This window comes from Haliotis rufescens, unplaced genomic scaffold, assembly GCF_023055435.1.
Source record: "Haliotis rufescens isolate VD_foot unplaced genomic scaffold, xgHalRufe1.0.p SCAF_3, whole genome shotgun sequence".
Taxonomy (NCBI): domain Eukaryota; kingdom Metazoa; phylum Mollusca; class Gastropoda; order Lepetellida; family Haliotidae; genus Haliotis; species Haliotis rufescens.
The window spans coordinates 30,686,987-30,708,674 of NW_025964001.1; the positions used below are offsets into that span (position 1 = coordinate 30,686,987).

The following is a 21,688-nucleotide window of genomic DNA, read 5'->3' on the forward strand; positions in this document are numbered from 1 at the left end:
ATTGTGTTGAATAGGGCCTTGGCCAGCAGGTGGTTTATCACACATTCAGCAATGTATGCAATGTTATTTTTGTAGGATTAACAGACATAGCCGTATCTCTAGATTTGCTCTTAATTGGCGTTTGCATTGTGGCTGACTGTTTCCTGACATATCCGTATAGCTGCTGAGCATCCCAAGATAGATGATATAGCAGATAGATTCTGCCACCAAGTATACCTACCAGCCAATGTTTAGCACTGGTAGTTCTAGGCTTGATATGGTAGATAGACCCTGCCACCAAGTATACCTACCAGCCAATGTTTAGCACTGGTAGCTCTAGGCTTGATATTGTAGATAGATCCTGCCACCAAGTATACCTACCAGCCAATGTTTAGCACTGGTAGTTCTAGGCGTGATATGGTAGATAGACTCTGCAACCAAGTATACCTACCAGCCAATGTTTAGCACTGGTAGTTCTAGGCTTGATATGGTAGATAGACCCTGCCACCAAGTATACCTACCAGCCAATGTTTAGCACTGGTAGCTCTAGGCTTGATATGGTAGATAGACTCTGCAACCAAGTATACCTACCAGCCAATGTTTAGCACTGGTAGTTCTAGGCTTGATATGGTAGATAGACCCTGCCACCAAGTATACCTATCAGCCAATGTTTAGCACTGGTAGTTCTAGGCTTGATATGGTAGATAGACTCTGCAACCAAGTATACCTACCAGCCAATGTTTAGCACTGGTAGTTCTAGGCTTGATATGGTAGATAGACTCTGCAACCAAGTATACCTACCAGCCAATGTTTAGCACTGGTAGTTCTAGGCTTGATATGGTAGATAGACCCTGCCACCAAGTATACCTACCAGCCAATGTTTAGCACTGGTAGCTCTAGGCTTGATATGGTAGATAGACTCTGCAACCAAGTATACCTACCAGCCAATGTTTAGCACTGGTAGTTCTAGGCTTGATATGGTAGATAGACCCTGCCACCAAGTATACCTACCAGCCAATGTTTAGCACTGGTAGCTCTAGGCCTCGCCCCCAAATAGTTTTGTTTTGGAAGCCAATTACAGAGTTGTATTTTCAACACTTTCACTTTGACATTTAAATACTTTCTTGGAATGTTGTGTTTAGTTTTCGCTCAGAAGTTGACTGTCCAGGTTAATTGATATTCGAAACAAAGTCGCAATAATTGTTTTTCACTTTACTTGCCCTTTACCACTTTGTAACTTTACACTGCAAATCCAGCTGTATTTGTTTCCTTGTAATTCAGTTGCTATTACACGTGTATACTAGTAAGTATATCGATAAGACAATTTAAATCTTCTTATTTTTTGTCTGACATAAATATCTCAATTCAATCATCATCCATTACCATCTCTCTGTGCATTTGTTATTTTTTAATATCTGCTAGTTTTTTTGGAGAGCATATAACGTCTCCTCCAACGAAGGCAGAGTCAGTTTCATCAGGTGATGGCTTGTGTTTTCTTGGATTCCAAAGGAGTCCTACTGGTGGACTACCTCCTGAAAGATCAGACCAGTAATGGCCAATATGATGTACCTGAATGAGATTAGCATGGCCAAATGTCCAAGAGAACTCACAGAAGGTGTTTTGTACCACCAGGACAAGGCAGAAGTGCACAAGCCTGTGGTTTTCAACTCATGGAACATCCTCCATACTCATCAGATTTCAACCTCTCCCCAAAGTTAAAAGAAAGAACAGTCTTGCAAGCATTATACAAATGATATTGACATCACATCTGCTGTGGAGGAACTCCAGCATCATTGGCAGAAGTGTGTTGCCCTTGGAGGGGATTATCTTGAAAATAATCAGCATCAACCCAGTCCATCATTGTCTCAGGACTTTACGGCCACCCTTCTGACTTTAAATAAACTAATTTGTACCCATCTTCCAGAGACAAGGGAGTTAACTGACCATAAAAGTCCAGTTTCCACCCTTGCTGAACTAGGCTGGAATTATGGAGTTATATTTTGGCTGGACTAATAAGTCTATACTCTAAGCCAGTAGCTGCAGGCCAAGCCCCCAAGTAGGTTTGTTTTGGAAGCTGATGATGGAGTGTGTGATTTCAGCACTTTGACATTTAAATACTTACTACGAAATTGATGTGGATCTAGGAAAATTGATGTTTGCAATAAAATTGCTATCAATTCATTCACTAAACTTGTCAGATTCCAATGCTATTCGAGCAAACGTCAATGTCACAATGCTGACATTGAGGTTTGCTCCAATAGCAACGGAATCTGGGGAACTTCTAGGTCACCCACCAGCATTTTGACTTGTGAAGAGAGTATTATATTGAGAATATGATCAAAAGCTAACAACCAGTGTGAGTGGCATCAGTACAAGGTGCGATCGTTTACTCAGACAGTGTTGATTTCAGACTCATATTACTTGAAGACTGAAGTGTTCCTGGAAATAAAAATTACAAATTTTGTGAATTGAATTCTGAGGTTCAGCAAACTACCCTTTCCAGTATGTATTTCTACAATCTCATTAAAATCAGATCTTAGTTCTCGCTACCGCTAAACAAAGTTAGCGGTAGCGAGAACTAAGATCTGATTTTAATGAGATTGGTATTTCTATTACTACTAAGCAACTAACTGACTAGGGCAAGGGGAAGTCACTCTAATTTCTAATTGAACCTAATTTCTACCTCAGTGGAAGTTTGGGAACACTAAACTATTTCCCTTACCACATCAGTTTCTTAGTTATTTTTACTCTGGAAGAACAGTCTGGTACCATTTCAAACATAATATTGAACAACATGCACAGCATACACAGGTGGTGGTGAAACGATTGAGGACACCTCTAATTGTGACATGCTCTTGTTAACAATACAAAATAAAAGTACTGTCACCTACTCAAAAATAATCACAAAACACATATGTGTATCATGTTTTATTGTCATATTTACAACTGTATATACATCATGAGATACAAAAGGAGCTACTTTGATCATGAGGATGTTTACTTCCATCTGTCATGTGTCCAGGCATAAAACAGACTACAGTATAGACCAAACTGTAAATATTCACAGTTACAACACTGGACAAGTCTAAAATTTGGAACAAAAGTAATATGTGCAAATTAACATTGAACCTCATAACTGCAACACTTAGGGATGAAGGTAAAAGAGTTGTCAGCTGAGCTGATTACACACATTGTGATATGTGGCTCTCATAATGAAATGGGAAAACCCATGTTATAAAACCATCTGCAGGGTTCAAAATGAACATGTCTATGAGTCGATCTCAAAACCCTGGTTAGTAGCTGATGGTGTCATGACAAATGATTTCCTGTACATTGACACCTGTTTAGTCTTTGTCCAAGGACCGTCAAACATGTGAGATAACTGTAGTTCAAGACAAGGAGAGTGCCAATTTTACAACATCGTGCCAATAAGCATTCCACTGGACCATAAGGTAACTGACTTAAAACAATATGCCAGTTGCAGGAGTTTCTGAGGTTTAATGGTATTTTGAGATGGAATGTCCTATTTCACAGACAGAAAGAAAAGTTCTTGTCACAAATAAAACCTGCAGTGTTCAACAAATTATATTGAAAAGCACCTTCTTTTGATTGTCTAACAGATTGCTTAAACAGATAAAATATTCACATGAACACAACACTACCGTAGCACTACTTCTACATAAAACTATCACAGTCTTGATAAAAATGCAAAGTTTTAAATGCAAAACAAACTATGAGACACTTTATGTACCAAGACACAAAAAATAACAAACCAGCTGAATTGTTGCTGGATTAATTAACATTTGTTGCTGATCCTCAAGCATGAACAAATACAGTGACCTCTGTACACAATGTGGAACAAGGACTGTGACATCTGTACACAATGTGGAACAAGGACTGTGACCTCTGTACACAATGTGGAACGAGGACAGTGACCTCTGTACACAATGTGGAACGAGGTCAGTGACCTCAGTACACAATGTGGAACGAGGACAGTGACCTCAGTACACAATGTGGAACAAGGACAGTGACCTCTGTACACAATGTGGAACAAGGACAGTGACCTCAGTACACAATGTGGAACAAGGACAGTGACCTCAGTACACAATGTGGAACAAGGACAGTGACCTCTGTACACAATGTGGAACAAGGACAGTGACCTCTGTACACAATGTGGAACAAGGACAGTGACCTCTGTACACAATGTGGAACAATGTGGACAGTGCACATAACCTTACAGGACTACTAAGGGTACTGGGCAACAGGTCAATAAACTGACTAAGGTGTTTCAGGCTCTATTTTGATTCTCTATTCAGACAAATGGGCTGACTTGAGGTCAATCACTTGGTTTATTATCCCTTGGAGCACACAACATTTGAGGCATTTTTTCCAGGAATCAAAGGTCATGTAAATAGAGTACCTTAATGGACATTCAATACCAAGATTCAAATCAATTTATTTCAACTTCATCAATATTCTACATGACGCCGTAACCTTGATATTCCAGGGACTGTCAAATTTCATTATCTGAAGAGTGGAAGAGAATTGACTCCTTGTTTTAGCTGCTTCAATTGACAGTTGCTACGTCTGTCCTGTTATCTGAACAAAACACTACGATGTTTATTATTGTATTTTCTATATGAAATAGAAAATAATTGCAGGTTCACTCAGAAATAGTTTACTGGTATTTCCCGTACTGTTAACTAAGTATCAGTTAATATATTGTGATTTGGGTGTAACTTTTCATCCCTTAGGCACATCCTTAAAAAATGTGAAATACAAATTAAAATAGTGCCACTGCAATGTAGCTCACCAGGATATGAGGTCAAAGTTTAAAATGTCAAAAAAAGGACTGCATCTAAAAAATACATTGCGGTCAAAACTGCTATTCAAATATCTTCTACATAAATACTCTACATGTATAGACAAACATGAAACAAGTAAATAAATTTTCATAATATTTCTAATTCCCTAAAGGAATGAATGTATCATTGTATAACATTTTTGCAAAGTAATAATGTACTACAGTTAAATATACTTCACATAAAGTCTCAACAGTGAGCTTTGTATACCTTCTAAGGAGAAATATATTTCTAATGCCATACAATTGTTTCCCTCCAAAACCGACCCAAAAATCCTAATGATTTGAACGTGCCAGCTTCCGATTAGAAGATCTTTACAGAGCCAAAAATGCATTCTGAGATAATTTAAGAGCATTACAGTACATTTTGAGCAGTGGATATAAGTAGGTTTTTATCATAAAGCTGTAGTGATGACCATATTGAAAATCTTGAGCAAATTCAGGCATCAAGACTGGTGGGAACAAGCCTGTGAAGTGTCGGCCTCATTTGTCGAGTTGATCCCGACAAGAAGACGTTTACAGATGCTGATGGACAAGCAGGCCATGACATAAGCTCACTTGACTTTCAGTAAGGTGAGCTAAACATTCATTTGCTCCCAGACAGTATTCTAGCACAAGTCTTGTCTATGGTTGATGACTTATATTTGTAAGTTCATCAGAAGACATCACAACGCTTCATCTTTCAGGAGTTACATCAGGCCCACATTTATTGACATGTTTCATGCAATACTGAGGTGAAGTATCTATACAATGAAAGTACACATTTTCTTCAAATCTGTACTTTTAATCACAAGAGACATCTTGGTCAAAGCAATTCAAAATGGATCTTCAATATTCGATATCACAGGAGCTTTTAGACACGGGCTGTAAGTTCAATGGTTCACTGTACAGTTGAATGTTAAAAGTCATAAATGGAATTCAACTTTCATCAGTCAATGTCCTGCACAATAATTTCACAAGACTGAAAGCCCTGAAGTATTGAGTCTTTCAGTGGTACTGGAGTTGTGTTATTGTACTTTGAGAGTGACAGAATACAGAATCTTTAGCAACCACAACTAAGGACAAATTAACTCAGTCCTTCTGCATGAGACCTCACTCAACTAATAACAAGCATTGTGTGTTAGGAGGTCCTGCAGTTTTTGAAATAAGGGAGGTGTCTTTGGGTCATTTAGGTTTGCTCTTTCAGGCCTACCAATGCAAACCAGCAGAGAGCAACCAACTCTGGAATATGTATATGTAACAGCCACACAATTACAAACAAGACACAGACCTCATTTAGTGTGCATTGTTTTGATTAAAACCCGCCACTTTTTCACCAGAACTATTAAAGAAGTGTGTACATAACTAAGAGCTTGGTTGCTCTCTGCTGGTTTAACTGGAAGGGCTGTCTTTACATAATTGAATCCAAACACCCTCTAAATCTTTCAACATTTAAGCTATATATAACAAGGATATCTTGACCTGATTTTGACTTGATTTTGAATACTGTTAGTGTACAGATTGTGACATGGTGAAATAATTAACTGATTAACCAAAAGCAGGTGCATGGTGCTCTGACCTAGGATAGGAAAATGATTACCTTTATTTCAAAAGCAAACACAGTGAAGTAACAATCCCAAAGTATAACAAATTATTCCTTCTCAGGCATTTTTTGCACAAGGGTATTTTTTCACACATCCGTATCAGTATTGTAGAATCTCTCACACCCAGGTAGCACACAGCTTTGTATTACTGGTACCCATCAAAAGAAAATGAAATCATACTTGTAGGACAGTTTTGTTCATTTGAGCTTCATTCAATTATGCAAATCACAAATGCATAACATCAAGAAATTTCTAATGTAACTGGAGCAGATACAAAATAGTCAAGCTCCTGTAACTTTAAACAAGCTAACTGTAAACTCCAATATTACCCCACACAATATAGTCCTGTATTTAAACAATGTACCCACATTTCAATTTGATATCCCCCGACATTTAGGACTTCACTTAAGATATCTGTACAGAAGATGGCCTTCACAGTCAGTAACTCAGAATTTCGGCAGAACTTCCCTTGGATGTTGACGGTACCTTTTCTTCCTGAATGAGTACATCACAACATGCATGTTCATATCACTGATATCAATTCATCTTCAGCTACTCTACCCACAGTTTCATGGCCAAAGACAAAACATTCTCCATGTTGAAAGACTGATGTTAGATCACATTCATCTTCATCACACTCAGACTGTGATTCCATTGAGACTGTCCAAATGTTTCCTCATGTGAGATTCCACTGACTGAAACAGAAATGTAGATGGTTGGTTACAACATTAACAAACAAATTTGCTTCGCTATACAAAAATAGACCACTCATTCCCCTGCCAATGGTGTGTTGACTAAGTGAAAGACTTAAGCCACTGACCACAAAGCCACTTAGGGCTTGTTCTGAAGAGTCAATGACACTGAATCAAATCCTGATGAATATGCTGCTAGCTGACTGGTGCCTTTAGTCATCTCAGTGGGGTGGTGTTTCTATTAGTTCACTGGTAGCAGTGGCAGTCAGAGGAAACACTGGGCTTTTCCATTTTAGTTTCAATGGAATTAGACTAAATATAAAAGAAAAAAATAAAGAGTATAAATAATCCAAAAACAAAAGCAATTGACCACATGATTGACAAGTGAGCACATAGCAATGATTCATGACGTCTGCTCTTAAAATTAGTGAGTGAGTGAGTTGGGTTTAACGCTGCTTTTAACATTATTCCAGTTATATCACGGCGTGTCAGCTTAATGTGGATGGAACGCCCGAAGTGATGCAGGTCTCAGACGTTTACCACTTCGGTGAAACCCACAAGCACGGGTATGGTGCTGACAAACCTAGAAACATAATCAGGGCGAACCGGGATTCGAACCCACAATCATGTTTCTGGCGTGCCCAAGGGACGCAACTCTGCACAGCGAATCGCGGCGCCTTAGACGACTGGGCCACCTGTGCCCCCTGCTCTTAAAATTAAACTGTAATTGATTTGAAGAGCAGCAAAAGGCACCAGTTAATGGCTTCACTGACATCTGCAAAGTTTGGTCCAGAAATATCAAATGGTCTAAGTTATGCCCTAGGAACAAACCCTACCCTCATTTGAACCTTGATTCAATTTGTTTTCATGAACGAAAAAAAGAAAGAAAACAAATCCTAAATAGCCAAAGGTGCCAGAAATACGGAACTGTCCTTGAGCTATGCTCTGGAAACAAAATGTGACAGAAAGGGCCCATTCCTGCATCCCCATCCTGCTTTGTGTTGGGGGACAAAAGAGTGAGTCATAGTTGACAACCTACAGTCACATATAAACTGTAAGTAATCTAGTCTGGACTAGATTGTGAATGAAAGAAAACTGTTCAATGCCAGTCAGCTATGTTACAGCTCTCTGGGAAACTGAATCATCTCATTAAGAGTTCCGTAACATTTCATTCCAAGAAGCTCACCCTATCATCTCTCTGCTGTGTGAGCCAATCAGTGCAGTCCTTCCACATGCAGCGCGCCAGCTTGTTGTTGGGCAGAACATGGTCTGTGAGGAGGTGATGCAGCAGGTGCTCCCTCACACCAAACACATACTGGCAGCTGTCAATCTGTCAACACATGGGTAAAGGAGATGTGCAGTAGAAATATGGGATAGAGTCGTTTATAAAGCATATTAAAACAACAATATTGAAGAAAACGAAGTCTAAAGTCAATACAATGTATTAGTAGACAAGAAAATGTTAAAAACTGACTCATATACTGGAAACTACTGAGAGTTAATAAGCAGTGCTGTTGTCAGTGGGTGTGTGTGAGCACTCGATTTGTACTAGTCCTGACTAATGCCAATTTTATAGTTAGCCCACTGAGATACCATGCTGCAGACCATGCTGCAGTTAAACATGAATACCTCACTCAGGGCTAAAACAAGAACTGGTCTTCTCCGAGTCAGTATACTGTGTCTGAGTGAGCTGTTCATGTTAAACTGCAGCATGGTCTGCAGCATGGTATCTCAGTGGGCTAACTAATATATATATATATATATATATAGGTCAGGGGATCAATCCCCGGCAATGTCATACCAAAAGACGTCAAAAGATGGTACTCGTTGTTATCTTGCCTGGTGCTTGGCATTAATTTATATATCAGTCAGTATACTGTGTCTGAGTGAGGTATTCATGTTAAACCGCAGCATGGTCTGCAGCATGGTATCTCAGTGGGCTAACTAATATCACTAATATCCACGGTCCAAAATGGAATGGAGTTGAATTTAAGGTAGGGTAGGATTTTAACATTTTCGTATGCCACCAAACTGGTGCAGCAGTTGATAAGAGCAGGTTGACTGGCACCAGTGCTCACCTTGCAGGGCCAACTTTCTGCCTTCATCTGAATGCACTCAACATGGCCCTCACGGCTGCCTGTGAACAGCTGAAAGTAAAACACCATACTGAATGTTTCTTACGTTTCAAAATGTGTTGCTTCAGTTTTTACCATGTGAATAAAACCACAAATTCTAAATGAAAAAGATAGTACAGATCCTTGAGACATCTAGAGAAACAAGGGTTTGTAAATGATTCGGACACAAGCAAACATGACACCAATCAATAAGGTCATTATCTCCCCTTACTACTTCTTAGGTTTGAGATGCATGAATCCAATACCTACCTCATCACCATGTACAGCAATACTCATTATCACACCCTTGCCAGCTCCATAGTACATTTTTCTCAAAGTGTGGCTCTGAAAACATCAATTGCCATACACTAATGAACTAGGCGACTAAGAATAAATTTATATCTAATTTGCATGAAAAGAATCAACAGATCTTAACATAGTTTGGTTTAATGAATATCATAACATTAGGAGACTCATGAGTGTGGAAGTGCTTGATGCTTCCCTGATAGGATGTACATACCAAGACCTTGGTATGGCAAACTCCTTCAACTTAATATGTAGCTTGAGATGACAAAAAGCAACATAAAATTACAGTTACACCACAGATAACATTGTCCATATTGTTCCATGTACATATCATGAGGATTTGGTTAAGAGAATACCTGACATGTGAATCCTTTCTAACGAACTGAGATGACAGCAAACCTGCACACACCTTAATGTCAAAGCACCTGACCAATCTGTCATAACCAGCTGAGTAGAGGGTGTTTCCTTCAACCCACACACTCGTCACAATGCCACCATGTTCTTTGAATGTCCACTCCAGCTTGCCAGTCTGTCAACAAAACAAGTTCATCATTATAAAACATGTTAACATGATAAATAGTACAACTTTCAAGTAACAAATAACATCAATCAAATAAAGGTGAACAAGTATTTCTCACGTAATTGCTGTTATTACTGTGGAAACATAATTTCCTTGGGTGAAAAGAATGACAGGAAGATGTAAGATTCGGAGATTAAAAAATACATTGTCAGTAGTGCCCTGGCTGAAGTATGAACAACAATACCCCAAATAGTTTTATGTGGGGTATGAGCAAACTTCTTTCTAGAATACAATTGCCCAATGTCAAGGTGACTTCAAAAGCATAAACATTTTTGAGTGTGGTACATGAGTGGGTTCTGAGTGGGAATGTGCGGCAAATCATGGTATCTTTACAGGATAGCACCACGTCTGTGGTGAACTGACTACAGCGGGGTAGTAAGCTGGAAACCTGTCAGCACTGCACAAGGTCTCAGGATAGCCATTTGCAGCAAGTCTGGTTAGAGCAGGAAGCTGGAAAAGCCGTCAGGAGTGTGGAAGGCCTCTGCATGGTCATCAGGACCAGGATAGATACATGTGCAAGGCATCTGCATGGTCATCAGATCCAGGATAGATACAGTTGCAAGGCCTCTGCATGGTCATCAAGACCAGGAAAGATACAGTTACAAGGCCTCTGCATGGTCATCAGAACCAGGATAGATACAGGTTCAAGGCCTCTGCATGGTCATCAGATCCAGGATAGATACATTTGCAAGGCCTCTGCATGGTCATCAGATCCAGGATAGATACATTTGCAAGGCCTCTGCATGGTCATCAAGACCAGGATAGATACAGTTGCAAGGCCTCTGCATGGTCATCAGGACCAGGATAGACACAGGTTCAAGGCCTCTGCATGGTCATCAGATCCAGGAGGGATACCAGTGCAAGGCCTCTGCATGGTCATCAGGACCAGGATAGATACAGTTGCAAAACCTCTGCATGGTCATCAGATCCAGGAGGGATACCAGTGCAAGGCCTCTGCATGGTCATCAGGACCAGGATAGATACAGTTGCAAAACCTCTGCATGGTCATCAAGACCAGGATAGATACAGTTGCAAGCCCTCTGCATGGTCATCAGGACCAGGATAGATACAGTTGCAAAACCTCTGCATGGTCATCAGATCCAGGATAGATACCAATGCAAGGCCTCTGCATGGTCATCAAGACCAGGATAGATACAGGTGCAAGGCCTCTGCATGGTCATCAGATCCAGGCGTTATACCGGTGCAAGGCTCTCAGGACATGCCTTATCACCGCCAGCCTACACTCCACTATGTTCTGCCTAACACAGCTCACATCTTGAATCAAGACCACAGGTAATGTCTACACTTCAAGGCAAGATGAGGATCCTTGATAGACAGGTAAGAGAGATACACAGCACATCTCTTATCATGTCTTGGTGTAGTAGCCATACTCAAGCATCAAACAACTTTATATCTTGACAATTACATGATATAAGTCATATAGGGATGAAAACTGAAGTCTACATCTGGAAGTAATGTGGAAACTATAGAAACAAAAACTGAATGATAATAAAGAATAAAACTGTAAATTTGGGGAGGCTTCCAAAACTTTTCTAGCCATGTTAGGAAATAAAGAAGATTCAAAATGGTTTCCCAAGCAATAGCGCAAAGGGAAGTAATTCAATAAAACAGACTCATGTACCACACACAAAAGTTAACTCTTGTGAAGTCTACTTAACAGGAGAATAAGGCTATTGTACTCTAGTAGTGGAGCTTACATTAACATTATCTTTTTCACTGCATCCGGTATATCATGCTTATATTTAACAAGTCATACAGAAGTTTAAGTTTTATTGAACCTAAATCACAAAAATCATCAAATCCTGTTCTTTTGGCAGTGGATCCCTCACATCAATTTTAGACTTTACCAAGTAATAAGACACTAAGACATTCACAGATTTATTCTTCAAACACTGACAGTTACTTACATGTAGGTTATGCATCATGACTGTCCTGTCTCCAGACCCACTGAACACAAAGTGATCAGATGACTGAAACAACAAGAAGAGAAATATTGATGCTACTTATTTTGGTTTGTTTGTTTGTTTGTTTAACTCAACAATATTCCAGCTATATGATGGCAGTATGCAAACAATCCAGTCTGGACCAGTGATTCACATCATGAACATCGATCTACGCAATTGGGATTGATGACATGCATCAACCGAGTCGGCTAGCCTGACCACCAATCCCGTTAGTCGCCTCTTACGACAGGAAAAGTCACCTCTTACAACAAGCATAGGTTGCTGAAGATCTGGTCTTACAAGAATCTTTATGGGTGTGGTGCTACTTATAACTAATGGGATGTGGCTCACTCAAACAGACATGTATACTCATATGTTATAGTTAAGTTTTCCAGCAAGAATATGTCACTACCCATGAACTGTACAAGATTAAGGGCAACAATAAAAGGGTGTGCAAATAGAATTTCTTATGTGAGTCAGCATACACAAATCTTGGAACACCCTGGGGTAATTTGCAGAAGCTAAGAAATAGACTGGAAATGTTTCTGACTCACTTCTGAAAGTGAATGTTGTGTGAGAATTGCACTCGTGTGGCACTGGGGCTACCTCCGACTATATAAACTTACGCAAGGACGTAGAATATTACTTTCCCAGTGTCACACAAATATGTCAGCATATCAACTTTTGCATGACACACAACTGTGTAACCTGTCACAGCACATAACCAGGCAGATGATGCTCACCATAACAGAGAAGGAGGTCTTTTTGTGTCCCCCGAGTATTCTGACAGGCAGCCCGCTGCGAGCATCACACACGGAGATTGTGGTGTCCTGGGCAGACACGCAGATGAGTTTACTGCCTCCCTCTCGGGCCGAGGAGATACAGTGTATAGCCTGGTAGGCACACTGGAATGAGTCTTTGTGGCGTTGGTTCTGGCAAAGAGCATTACATTTCGAGCAATTAGGAACAATAATCCCTAAATCAGTGTTAGCGAGTGAGAGAGAAAATGTTGTTTATGACGCAGTCAGCAATATCCCAGCTACATCCCAACTGTGTGGGCCAGGCAAACCAGTGGTTATAGCAAGAGCAGCCACCAATTCCATCAAGGCATGGATCCCCAGATTCATGGTCTTACAACAAGGATGGAGTGCTCTGAGTCTGCAAATTGTTATTCAGCATTAGAAATTTACATGACACCTTCAGTAGCCCCTAAGGACATGTACTTTTCCCTGTTGAACATTAGTTTTCCGTTTTTAGTATTTGAGAAGTATTCAAAATATACCGTGCTTACAGTCAGATGCAAATCACAAAAACTGAATTAGACAGTTGAAAATAGCCCCAAATTATGATCGACAGTCACATTTCTAACTTCTTTAAAGGGCATTTAGAAGTTGGTATTATTCAATAAAATCAATACTGTGATAGATATGGACAAGTTGATTGGAAGCCAGTATTAAGATGAGAAGGATTAAGATAGATATAAAATGGACAATGGAAATGAGATTAAAATTGTTCAGTGATGAGCTCATGGTAGGCTGTTATTACATCACTTGCTTGATAACGGTGTTAGTATCTTCACCGAAACGTCGCATTCATTGTAATAAAGAAGTTGTATATCCATAAAACTGTCTACTTTGTTAGTCAGATTACTTCATCATTTCTTGATTTAAACATATTATCCCCTATAATAGCCTTATCCATGAAGAAGTGTCCTACAGGCCTCACCTTGACCTCGAACACCTCCACAGAACCTGACATCAGTCCCACATACAGTGTCCCTGCATCGTAGTGCATACATTTGATCTCCTCAGACAACTCAAATGTCTGGACAATGTGGGGAGTCTGTCAATCAAGCAAAATAATCATCAATATTTGATCATTTCAGATATCAACAATACTGCCACAATTTTTTCTATACTGAATATGTTTTCGTAGTAAAGACTGAGCACACAATTTCACAAAAATATCCCCAAATTATTCTTGATCCCTAATTTCTTTGTTCTGTATAGAATGTGTACAATATCATGATGGACCTTAATTTATGTGTAAAGTGCTCCTACAATACAGACAATTAATATATGATAACTATCACAGTATGATGGTCGTGATTGGGTGTGGTCATAATCTGCTATAATATACTGATGACATGTGCATGTTTAGATTCAGTTGCACAGTACACTGATCAAGTAAAAAATACAAAAGAGTGTGCCTGTTTCACCTGACACATAGCTTATGTTTAAGAACAAAGAAAGGGCAGACACAGCTAATAATTGCATTTAACAATGATGTCTTGATGTGGAGAATCACATATCGTGTATCGTATATTAAGCCAAGTATTGTGAGGGTCCACACATGGAGATGACATGTTCCCGTTCAGTATAGGGAACACAGCCCTAAACTCTTCTCTCTTTTGTAGTTTATGGCTCCTAATTATTGTCCGACTTGTTCTGCCATAACAAGTGACTGTCAAACCCTCAAATGACCTTTCCTCCGTCTCCCTTTCCCACTCCACACATATTGACATCCTTGTAAATAACCACAGGGACATATAAATTCCAAATGGGAGGACTGCCAATTGAAAATGACATCTCTGTTGATAAAAGCAAAGATACCTCCTGTCCCACAGGTGGATGGGTATATGGAAGATAGTCATCCTGAAGACAATGCTGATAAAAAAATACCCTGGATCAATCAAAGTCCGGAGCAATGACAATGAAATCATCTTGAACTAAAGTAACCTCCTGAGAAAGTGATGACTGAAGGCAGCCATGTTGTGAATTAACCACAATTTCGAAGTGCTCTGCTTGGGGAAGAAGAATACGGGGGATGAACCTGGAAGAACTTTTCTGCTCTGGTGCAGTAGGCCATCGTACATCCCCCCCTCGAAAGCTCAACATATCGCTATCCGAATCTGAATCTGTCGAGCGCTCAACATTAGCAGTTCTCTGATCATTATTCCCTGTATTGTATTATTGTTATTTCAGTGCAAGCACCTAGACCTGTCAGTGAACTGACCTTTACATTGAAGAGCAGCACATGGAACGAAAGCCCACCAGCATAGATACAGTCCTCCTTTCCTGGTACGGCGACCACAGCCATGCACTGTACGGAGTGATAGCTGCAGTTGTACTGCATGTCCATCTCGCCTGTCTGGAAGAGAATAAAGGAGTTAATTGATGCCACTTGGAGCACATTCCTGGTACAGCGACCACGGCCATGCACTGTACGGAGTGATAGCTGCAGTTGTACTGCATGTCCATCTTGCCTGTCTGGAAGAGAATAAAGGAGTTAGTTGATGCCACTTGGAGCAGTATTGCAGGTGTATCAACACAGTGTCCATTGAAACTATGCAAATAAATGTCCCAATTGTGTCAGTGATGATGGAAGTTATTTCGTCTGTCATAAATAATGTTAACAACATTGTCATTTTGCCTGTTATAAAAAATAACTTACACTGCGTTATTGAATATTATCTAGGAATAAACAGCATAGATAGACATTAGTAACATATAAAACAGGACTAAAACTCCATGTGTAGCACAGAAATGTTTCTGTTTATATCCAAGACATCATTCTTTGGACACTGATGACCCCTAACAATATACCGTTGACCTCCTTCAAACAGAAAAGGAGTTTTTATGACCCCAAGATTTGGGAATATAGCTCGGAAAACCCTGTACATACAGACCTCCAGAAAAGTTGCAGACTGCATTAAATACGCAAAACAAATCACTATAACCTGATCATGAAATTAATACGAGCATAACATTAATGAAAAAAAAAAATGCAAGTGTCCCTTGCTTGCAACAATACAGTGATGCATTTGTATCTGGAGTATATTGTCATGTCAGGTTCACTGTACCTGGTCGGAAACAATGACGATTTTGAGGATCCAGGTACACAAACACCTACCACAAGGTGATATCTGTGAATATCTTTTCCCTGGTAGCACACATACAGATGGTTGTTGAAGACCTGCAGACAGGTGACAGGGTCAGAAGGGCCAGCGTAGGCCACACTTGATGGGCAACCAGCTTTAGCTGCATGTGATGGTGATTTGGGCGCTTTACCTGCATCCTCAGCCTGCATCCTCAGTCTGTAAACATACAGACCAGTCAGTCAGTTGCATCAAACAGTCAAATAGAAATACATACATACATACATACATACATATATATATATATCATTGCATCCAGTAATGTCAATTACCACTACACTTGCAGAATAATTAAATACAAGGAAATTTCAAGGCCTTGCTTAACATTATGTTAATACCTATATTTTGTGAAATGTAAGTGACAAATGGTGCACATACAATGCTATATGCAACGGATAACAAAAAATAAGAACATAACAAATTTCAAGGATTTGTTTCTTTCAAAGAATATGATTATCAGACACTGGCATGGTTCTTAACTGCCTAGTTTTTAGATTACATGGAAGAGTGAGTGAGCGAGTCGTGTTTAAAGCCGCTTTTAACAGTATTCCAGTCATATCACGGCGTGTCAGCTTAATGTGGGAGGAAAGCCCCAAGTGATGTAGAGGTCTAAGACGTTTACCACTTCAGTGAAACCCACCAGCACGGGTATGGTGCTGAAACACCTAGAAACATAATCGGGGTGAACTGGGATTCGAACCCACAATCATAGGTTCCTGGCGTGCCCAAGGGACGCAACTCTGCACAGCGATTTGCATCGCCTCAGACGACTTGGCCACCCGTGCCCCCGATTACACAGAAGAAAGGCAAGATTTTGATGCATGCTGACCTTTCAAAGTATGTGTTAATAATAGAAAGAGTTCTTTGTAAGATACATATACATGTATCAACAAACATAGGCTAAAATTTCAAATTGTTTTGGGGTGGTGGTGTAGCCTGTGGTTAAAGCGTTCGCTCAGGTTCCAGACCCAGGTTCGATTCCCCACATGGGTACAATGTATGAAGCCCATTCCTGGTGTTCCCTGCTGTGATATTGCTAAAATTGGTGTACTCACTCACTAACTCAAATTGTTTTGAACACGTATGGGTCATTTGACACATAATCTTTGAAAAGGATGGGTGATTTCAGAAATTTATATGCCTCGGGCACCCACATTGCAATAAATGTGGAGCCATTCATTTTTCTTAGTGGACAAAAACACATGGGCTGCAATTATATTTGAGCAAAGTTAGTTGAGAATTTACTCCTTAAAAGAAAACAGGCTACATAGTGATTGGTTCATTTTTTATCACTGCTCTGTTGCTATGCAGACACTGCAAGTCTGCTTGTAAGGCTGTGGATAGCATGCATCTACACATCATGCTAAAAAAGAAGATCAAATTTAGTCTGGAAGGTAATTTAAGGTACCGACGTTTACTACAATATCTGAAAAACTATCGGACCTACTCCAGTCAAAGTTGGTATGAGATTATTAAACAGTCGTACATAACTGGATATTACATTTAAAGACAATCGGTGCATGAATAAAAAATCTGACTATTTAGCTATCACCATATTTCATCAACAACCAGACCTGTTCGTCACGGGTGGAACGAGCATTCATTGTAACAGCCATCTGCATAATGCTACCCCTGCGTCACAGGGCCATATGACACAGTTGAACCAATCAACTCAACTTGAAAGGGTGCACGGTTCAACTGTGTCATATGGCCCTGTGACGCAGGGGTAGCATTATGCAGATGGCACTGATATTCATGCACCGATTGTCTTTAAATGTAATATCCAGTTATGTTTGCACGTTTAATAATCTCATACCAACTTTGACTGGAGTAGGTCCGATAGTTTTTCAGATATTGTAGTAAACGTCGGTACCTTAAATTACCTTCCAGACTATAGTCTTTCTCTCGGGCATTCACGAAAGGTTTGTTGGTATCCTGGACAAGACAGACATGCTACAAACAATAATAAACATAAATGCTTGATTAATTACTCCTCATAAATACTCCTCGTTACTAAGAGGGAAAATAGCAAGAAATGAATGATCTTTCTTTTAATACATTTCAGGGTAAACTGTTTTAATTGAAACTAACAAATCTAACTCTCAAACTAGAACTACAAACAAAAACACTAACTGCAAACTCAAAAATCCAACACATAAAAAGCAGAGCTAAAACAGTTAATAGAGGCCTTATTATATCACAATTCATTGTTGACTTACGAGAGTGGGTCATCATTAGGATTCCCCATCACATCCACCTTGTTCTGAGGAACTTCTGCTTGAACTTGATCTTCAAATTGTTCAATCTCCCTCTTGATATCAGCAATATTGTTATCCAAAGAGCCTTGTTCTAGATCGGAGTTATTATTATCTTTCTGACTAAATACAAGCTGTTGTTTAAGAGTTGACAGCTTGGGCACAGTTTCTTCTTCCTGAGAGTTATTATCAGAACTGGAATCAAACCAGTATTTCCTTCTGTTGGCCAAAATATCTCTCTCTTTCTTAGTTTTTCTCTTTTTCCTCCCTGGAGATGGTGGCCCATTTGTATCTACTTTTGTAGCCTCATCAATTGGAGCTGCCTGCGGCTGTTCCTTGTCCTGCACCATCACCTCCTGCTGCTGAACCTCCTGAACCAGAACATCATGATCAGCCATCTCCTGCACTTCATCATTCTCATTCAATCCATTGGCTGCCTGTCTCTCTAGCTCCAATTTCTGCAAAACAACTGAGCACTGTTTAAGTATTCTTCCTGGTGTGTTGTCAGATCCCGGACTCTCAGGTCTTGCAAAGTCTTCTTCCCTCAAAGTCCGATCCCCATCTGATGCTTCTCCTTCAATAGTTTCCAGGGACGTCCTTCTGTTGACTGTCTGACAATACCGCCTGATCTTCTCCCCCAGGGAGCTGTTGCTGACGATGCTCCCATTCTGGTCAGACTCGTCTCTAGGAGTCGAGTCCTTCCCACTGTTATCACCTTTCAGGTCCAGTTCCATCAAATGGAAATCTGTTGCAACTTGGTTTGATGACTTTTGACTATTTTCAGAGTTCCTTCTTGTTCGCGATGATACAGATTGAAATTTATCAGAAATATCTTGTCTGTCAAGCATAACACAAGACATGTTGTTCAAACTGCCCAGGTTACCCAAGTCTGCTGCAAGCTTTTTTAAAACTGCAGCTGTTTCGACACCTCCACTAATACTACCAAGATAGGTCATTGGAACCGACTGTGACCGTTTACCCGCATCACCATCACTGGATTCAGACACTGTTCTTGTTCTGCCAGAGGTAACACTCATCAAAGACATTGACTCCTTACTGGGTGACATTTCAGATTCTGAGATCCTTCTTTGGGCTGATGCCACAGACACAAATCCTGAACTTGTTGAGTCCTTAGCATCTTTATCAAAGGGAGATTTAGAGCAGACGTCAGCTACTGGGGGACTTGCCAAAATGTGCCTGATAGTTGAATTAGATGAGTCACATAAATTTGGTGTGTTTGGAGTTGATCCAGTGGCAGTGTTTTTACCACTGACACTTGTCACTGCATCCACGGAATGTGTTCTCCTGAGGGAAGACCCTGATACTGAGGTCAGACGGTCTGCCAGTGGAGACCAGGTTGAAAAGGAGGCCAAACGATCTGTATCAGTTTGAGTTTCTGCACAAGGAGTAGATGTGTGATAACAATTTGTCATATTTATGATTGTGTGAGAAGAATCCACTGTAGGTCTGATGACCGCCGCTACATCAGTCAGAGAAGAAAAATCCACATTTGTTCCAGCTTTCCCAGAAGTAAATGAGGAGATCAAATGAGCTTCAGAAGCAGTAGGATCAGAACTGGACTCAAAACTGTCCAACAAGGGTTGGGTATTTAACAAAACTGTTCCAGGTTGGGTGGACTTTGTAACAGATGAGTTAGGCACAAAACTATCAACAACTGTAGCACTCTCACCACCACCGGTCTCGGTCAAACTGGGGGATGTGACACATGGGGTTATATCAGGTGGCGGGCTGTTCTGCTCTTGCTTAACTGAAACACAACTTAGTGAGAGAGAACTAGTGGGCTTGTCCCGGGATTGAGAGGAGTGTGCAAGGTTAGTGTCAACCTCCTTAGTAACTGAGGAGGAGGGAGCAGAAACAGTAGACATGGATACTGGCCTTGTAGCTGTGTCTGCTGGGGATGGGGCCTCTGTTCGATGATCTGGGAGTCTTGAAGAAAGGAAATCTGGGTGGGGAAGATCGATCCTGACGTTAGAGTCTGGCTTAGCCTGACTTGTAGATGATACACAGTCTGTGACAAAGTCAATGTCCATGGATTCGGATGACAAGTGGCTCCGTGTTGGAGTCATGACGTTCTCGGAGACTGCATGGAGTGGAGAGGAAAGCTGAGTGGTGTGCAGAGGAGATTCTAATGATTGATGTCCCATCAGTTCTGTACAAACAAAATCAATAACAATCATTTCAAACAATGTTAAGTATATGGCTGCCATATAATATAAAGTATTAGCCTTGGTTAAGACCAAGTAAGAATCAGTAGAAAAGGAACGTGCCTATGTACCTTGTCAACCTTCATTAAAACTATGAATTCTTGTGGTATTGATGTTTCAGTGTAGATGTTATTCTCATGTCATAATAAACAATAGGGACGTGGCAATAACCATGAAACTATAACAGTTTGTTTATTTGTTTTTTGTTGTTTAATCCTGCACTCAGCAATATTCAAGCTATATGACAGTGGTCTGTAAATAATCGAGTCTGGAACAGACAATCCAGTGATTGACATCATGAGCATCGATCCACGCAGTTGGGATACAATGACATACATCAACCAAGTCAGCGAGCCTGACCACTAACAGAAACCAAAGGGGTTTGCAGTAACTTGCAAAAACAGAAGCAGCGGCTTCATTGCCATTTCCACAATTTCATACTGTGTACTTTCAGACATTGACCTTAATCAGGCAACTTGATAAGATCCAACAATTACCCAGGTTTCAGTATCGTACAATTAAATATGCAGCAGTAACTGGCAATGAATAATACAACCTTGCTTCACAATATCTGCAAAGATTACATTGCCCTTTACTAGCCATGTCACTTAAAGATACATACCTAAAAGAACAGCCAATGATATAACTATCAAAACCTGAATGCTGACCATAACCTTTAATGAAAACTGTTCAAATCAGGGCCCCATCCTAAATAAGTTATTTAATAAGTCTAATGATAAATGCATGAATACTTTGAAAAAGTCTAACCACACATTTGTGACACTTCTCTCATGGCCTTGACCTTTGACCTTATCAAAGCCTTTGACAAAAGAAATCTCTGGGTCCATGTGGAACAAATCAATTGTAAGATATCCTCCAATGTCAATAATCTTTGTTCCAAAGAGAAAGCATGAAACAAGCACTTTTCACAATTACCTCAAAGGTGACATTGACTTTTGTCAAAAATACACTTGACATTTGATGTGTTGGAATTGGCTAAGAAATACATAAATATATATTTCCATGACTGTAGAGGTAACCATGTGTTACAAAAACCTAATTGTTGACCTTGACCTGTCACTTACTTTCACCAAAACCTATACAAAGCAGGGCCTCATCCAAGAAAAGGTAAATACCAAGTTTAATGAAAAATGTAAGAATGCTTGAAGAGAAAGTGTAATCACAAACATTT

The 21,688-nt window shown here is 40.0% G+C and overlaps 1 protein-coding gene across 4 annotated transcripts in view; it reads right to left on the bottom strand.

Moving 5' to 3' along the window:
• Nucleotides 1–2,894: 2,894 nt before the first annotated feature.
• The window catches only part of LOC124145783 (zinc finger protein 106-like), a 30,269-nt gene continuing 11,475 nt past the window's right edge, over nt 2,895–21,688 (bottom strand). The window contains exons 9-20 of one of the 4 annotated variants that reach the window (XR_007223076.1): nt 18,236–20,441; nt 15,992–16,175; nt 15,095–15,229; nt 13,805–13,921; nt 12,823–13,011; nt 12,044–12,106; nt 9,945–10,064; nt 9,500–9,574; nt 9,194–9,262; nt 8,302–8,445; nt 4,012–7,118; nt 2,895–3,819 (exon numbers count right to left, since the gene is read on the bottom strand). Coding sequence is in view for 3 of the 4 variants with exons in the window: in XM_046515702.2 (XP_046371658.2) it covers nt 7,062–7,118; nt 8,302–8,445; nt 9,194–9,262; nt 9,500–9,574; nt 9,945–10,064; nt 12,044–12,106; nt 12,823–13,011; nt 13,805–13,921; nt 15,095–15,229; nt 15,992–16,175; nt 18,236–20,441 (3,359 nt within the window). In the remaining variant the exon portion in view is untranslated. Of the gene's footprint in view, nt 7,119–8,301; nt 8,446–9,193; nt 9,263–9,499; nt 9,575–9,944; nt 10,065–12,043; nt 12,107–12,822; nt 13,012–13,804; nt 13,922–15,094; nt 15,230–15,991; nt 16,176–17,899; nt 17,970–18,235; nt 20,442–21,688 lie in introns of those variants that run through there. The other 3 variants (XM_046515730.2, XM_046515702.2, XM_046515721.2) reach the window with 3 other exon arrangements.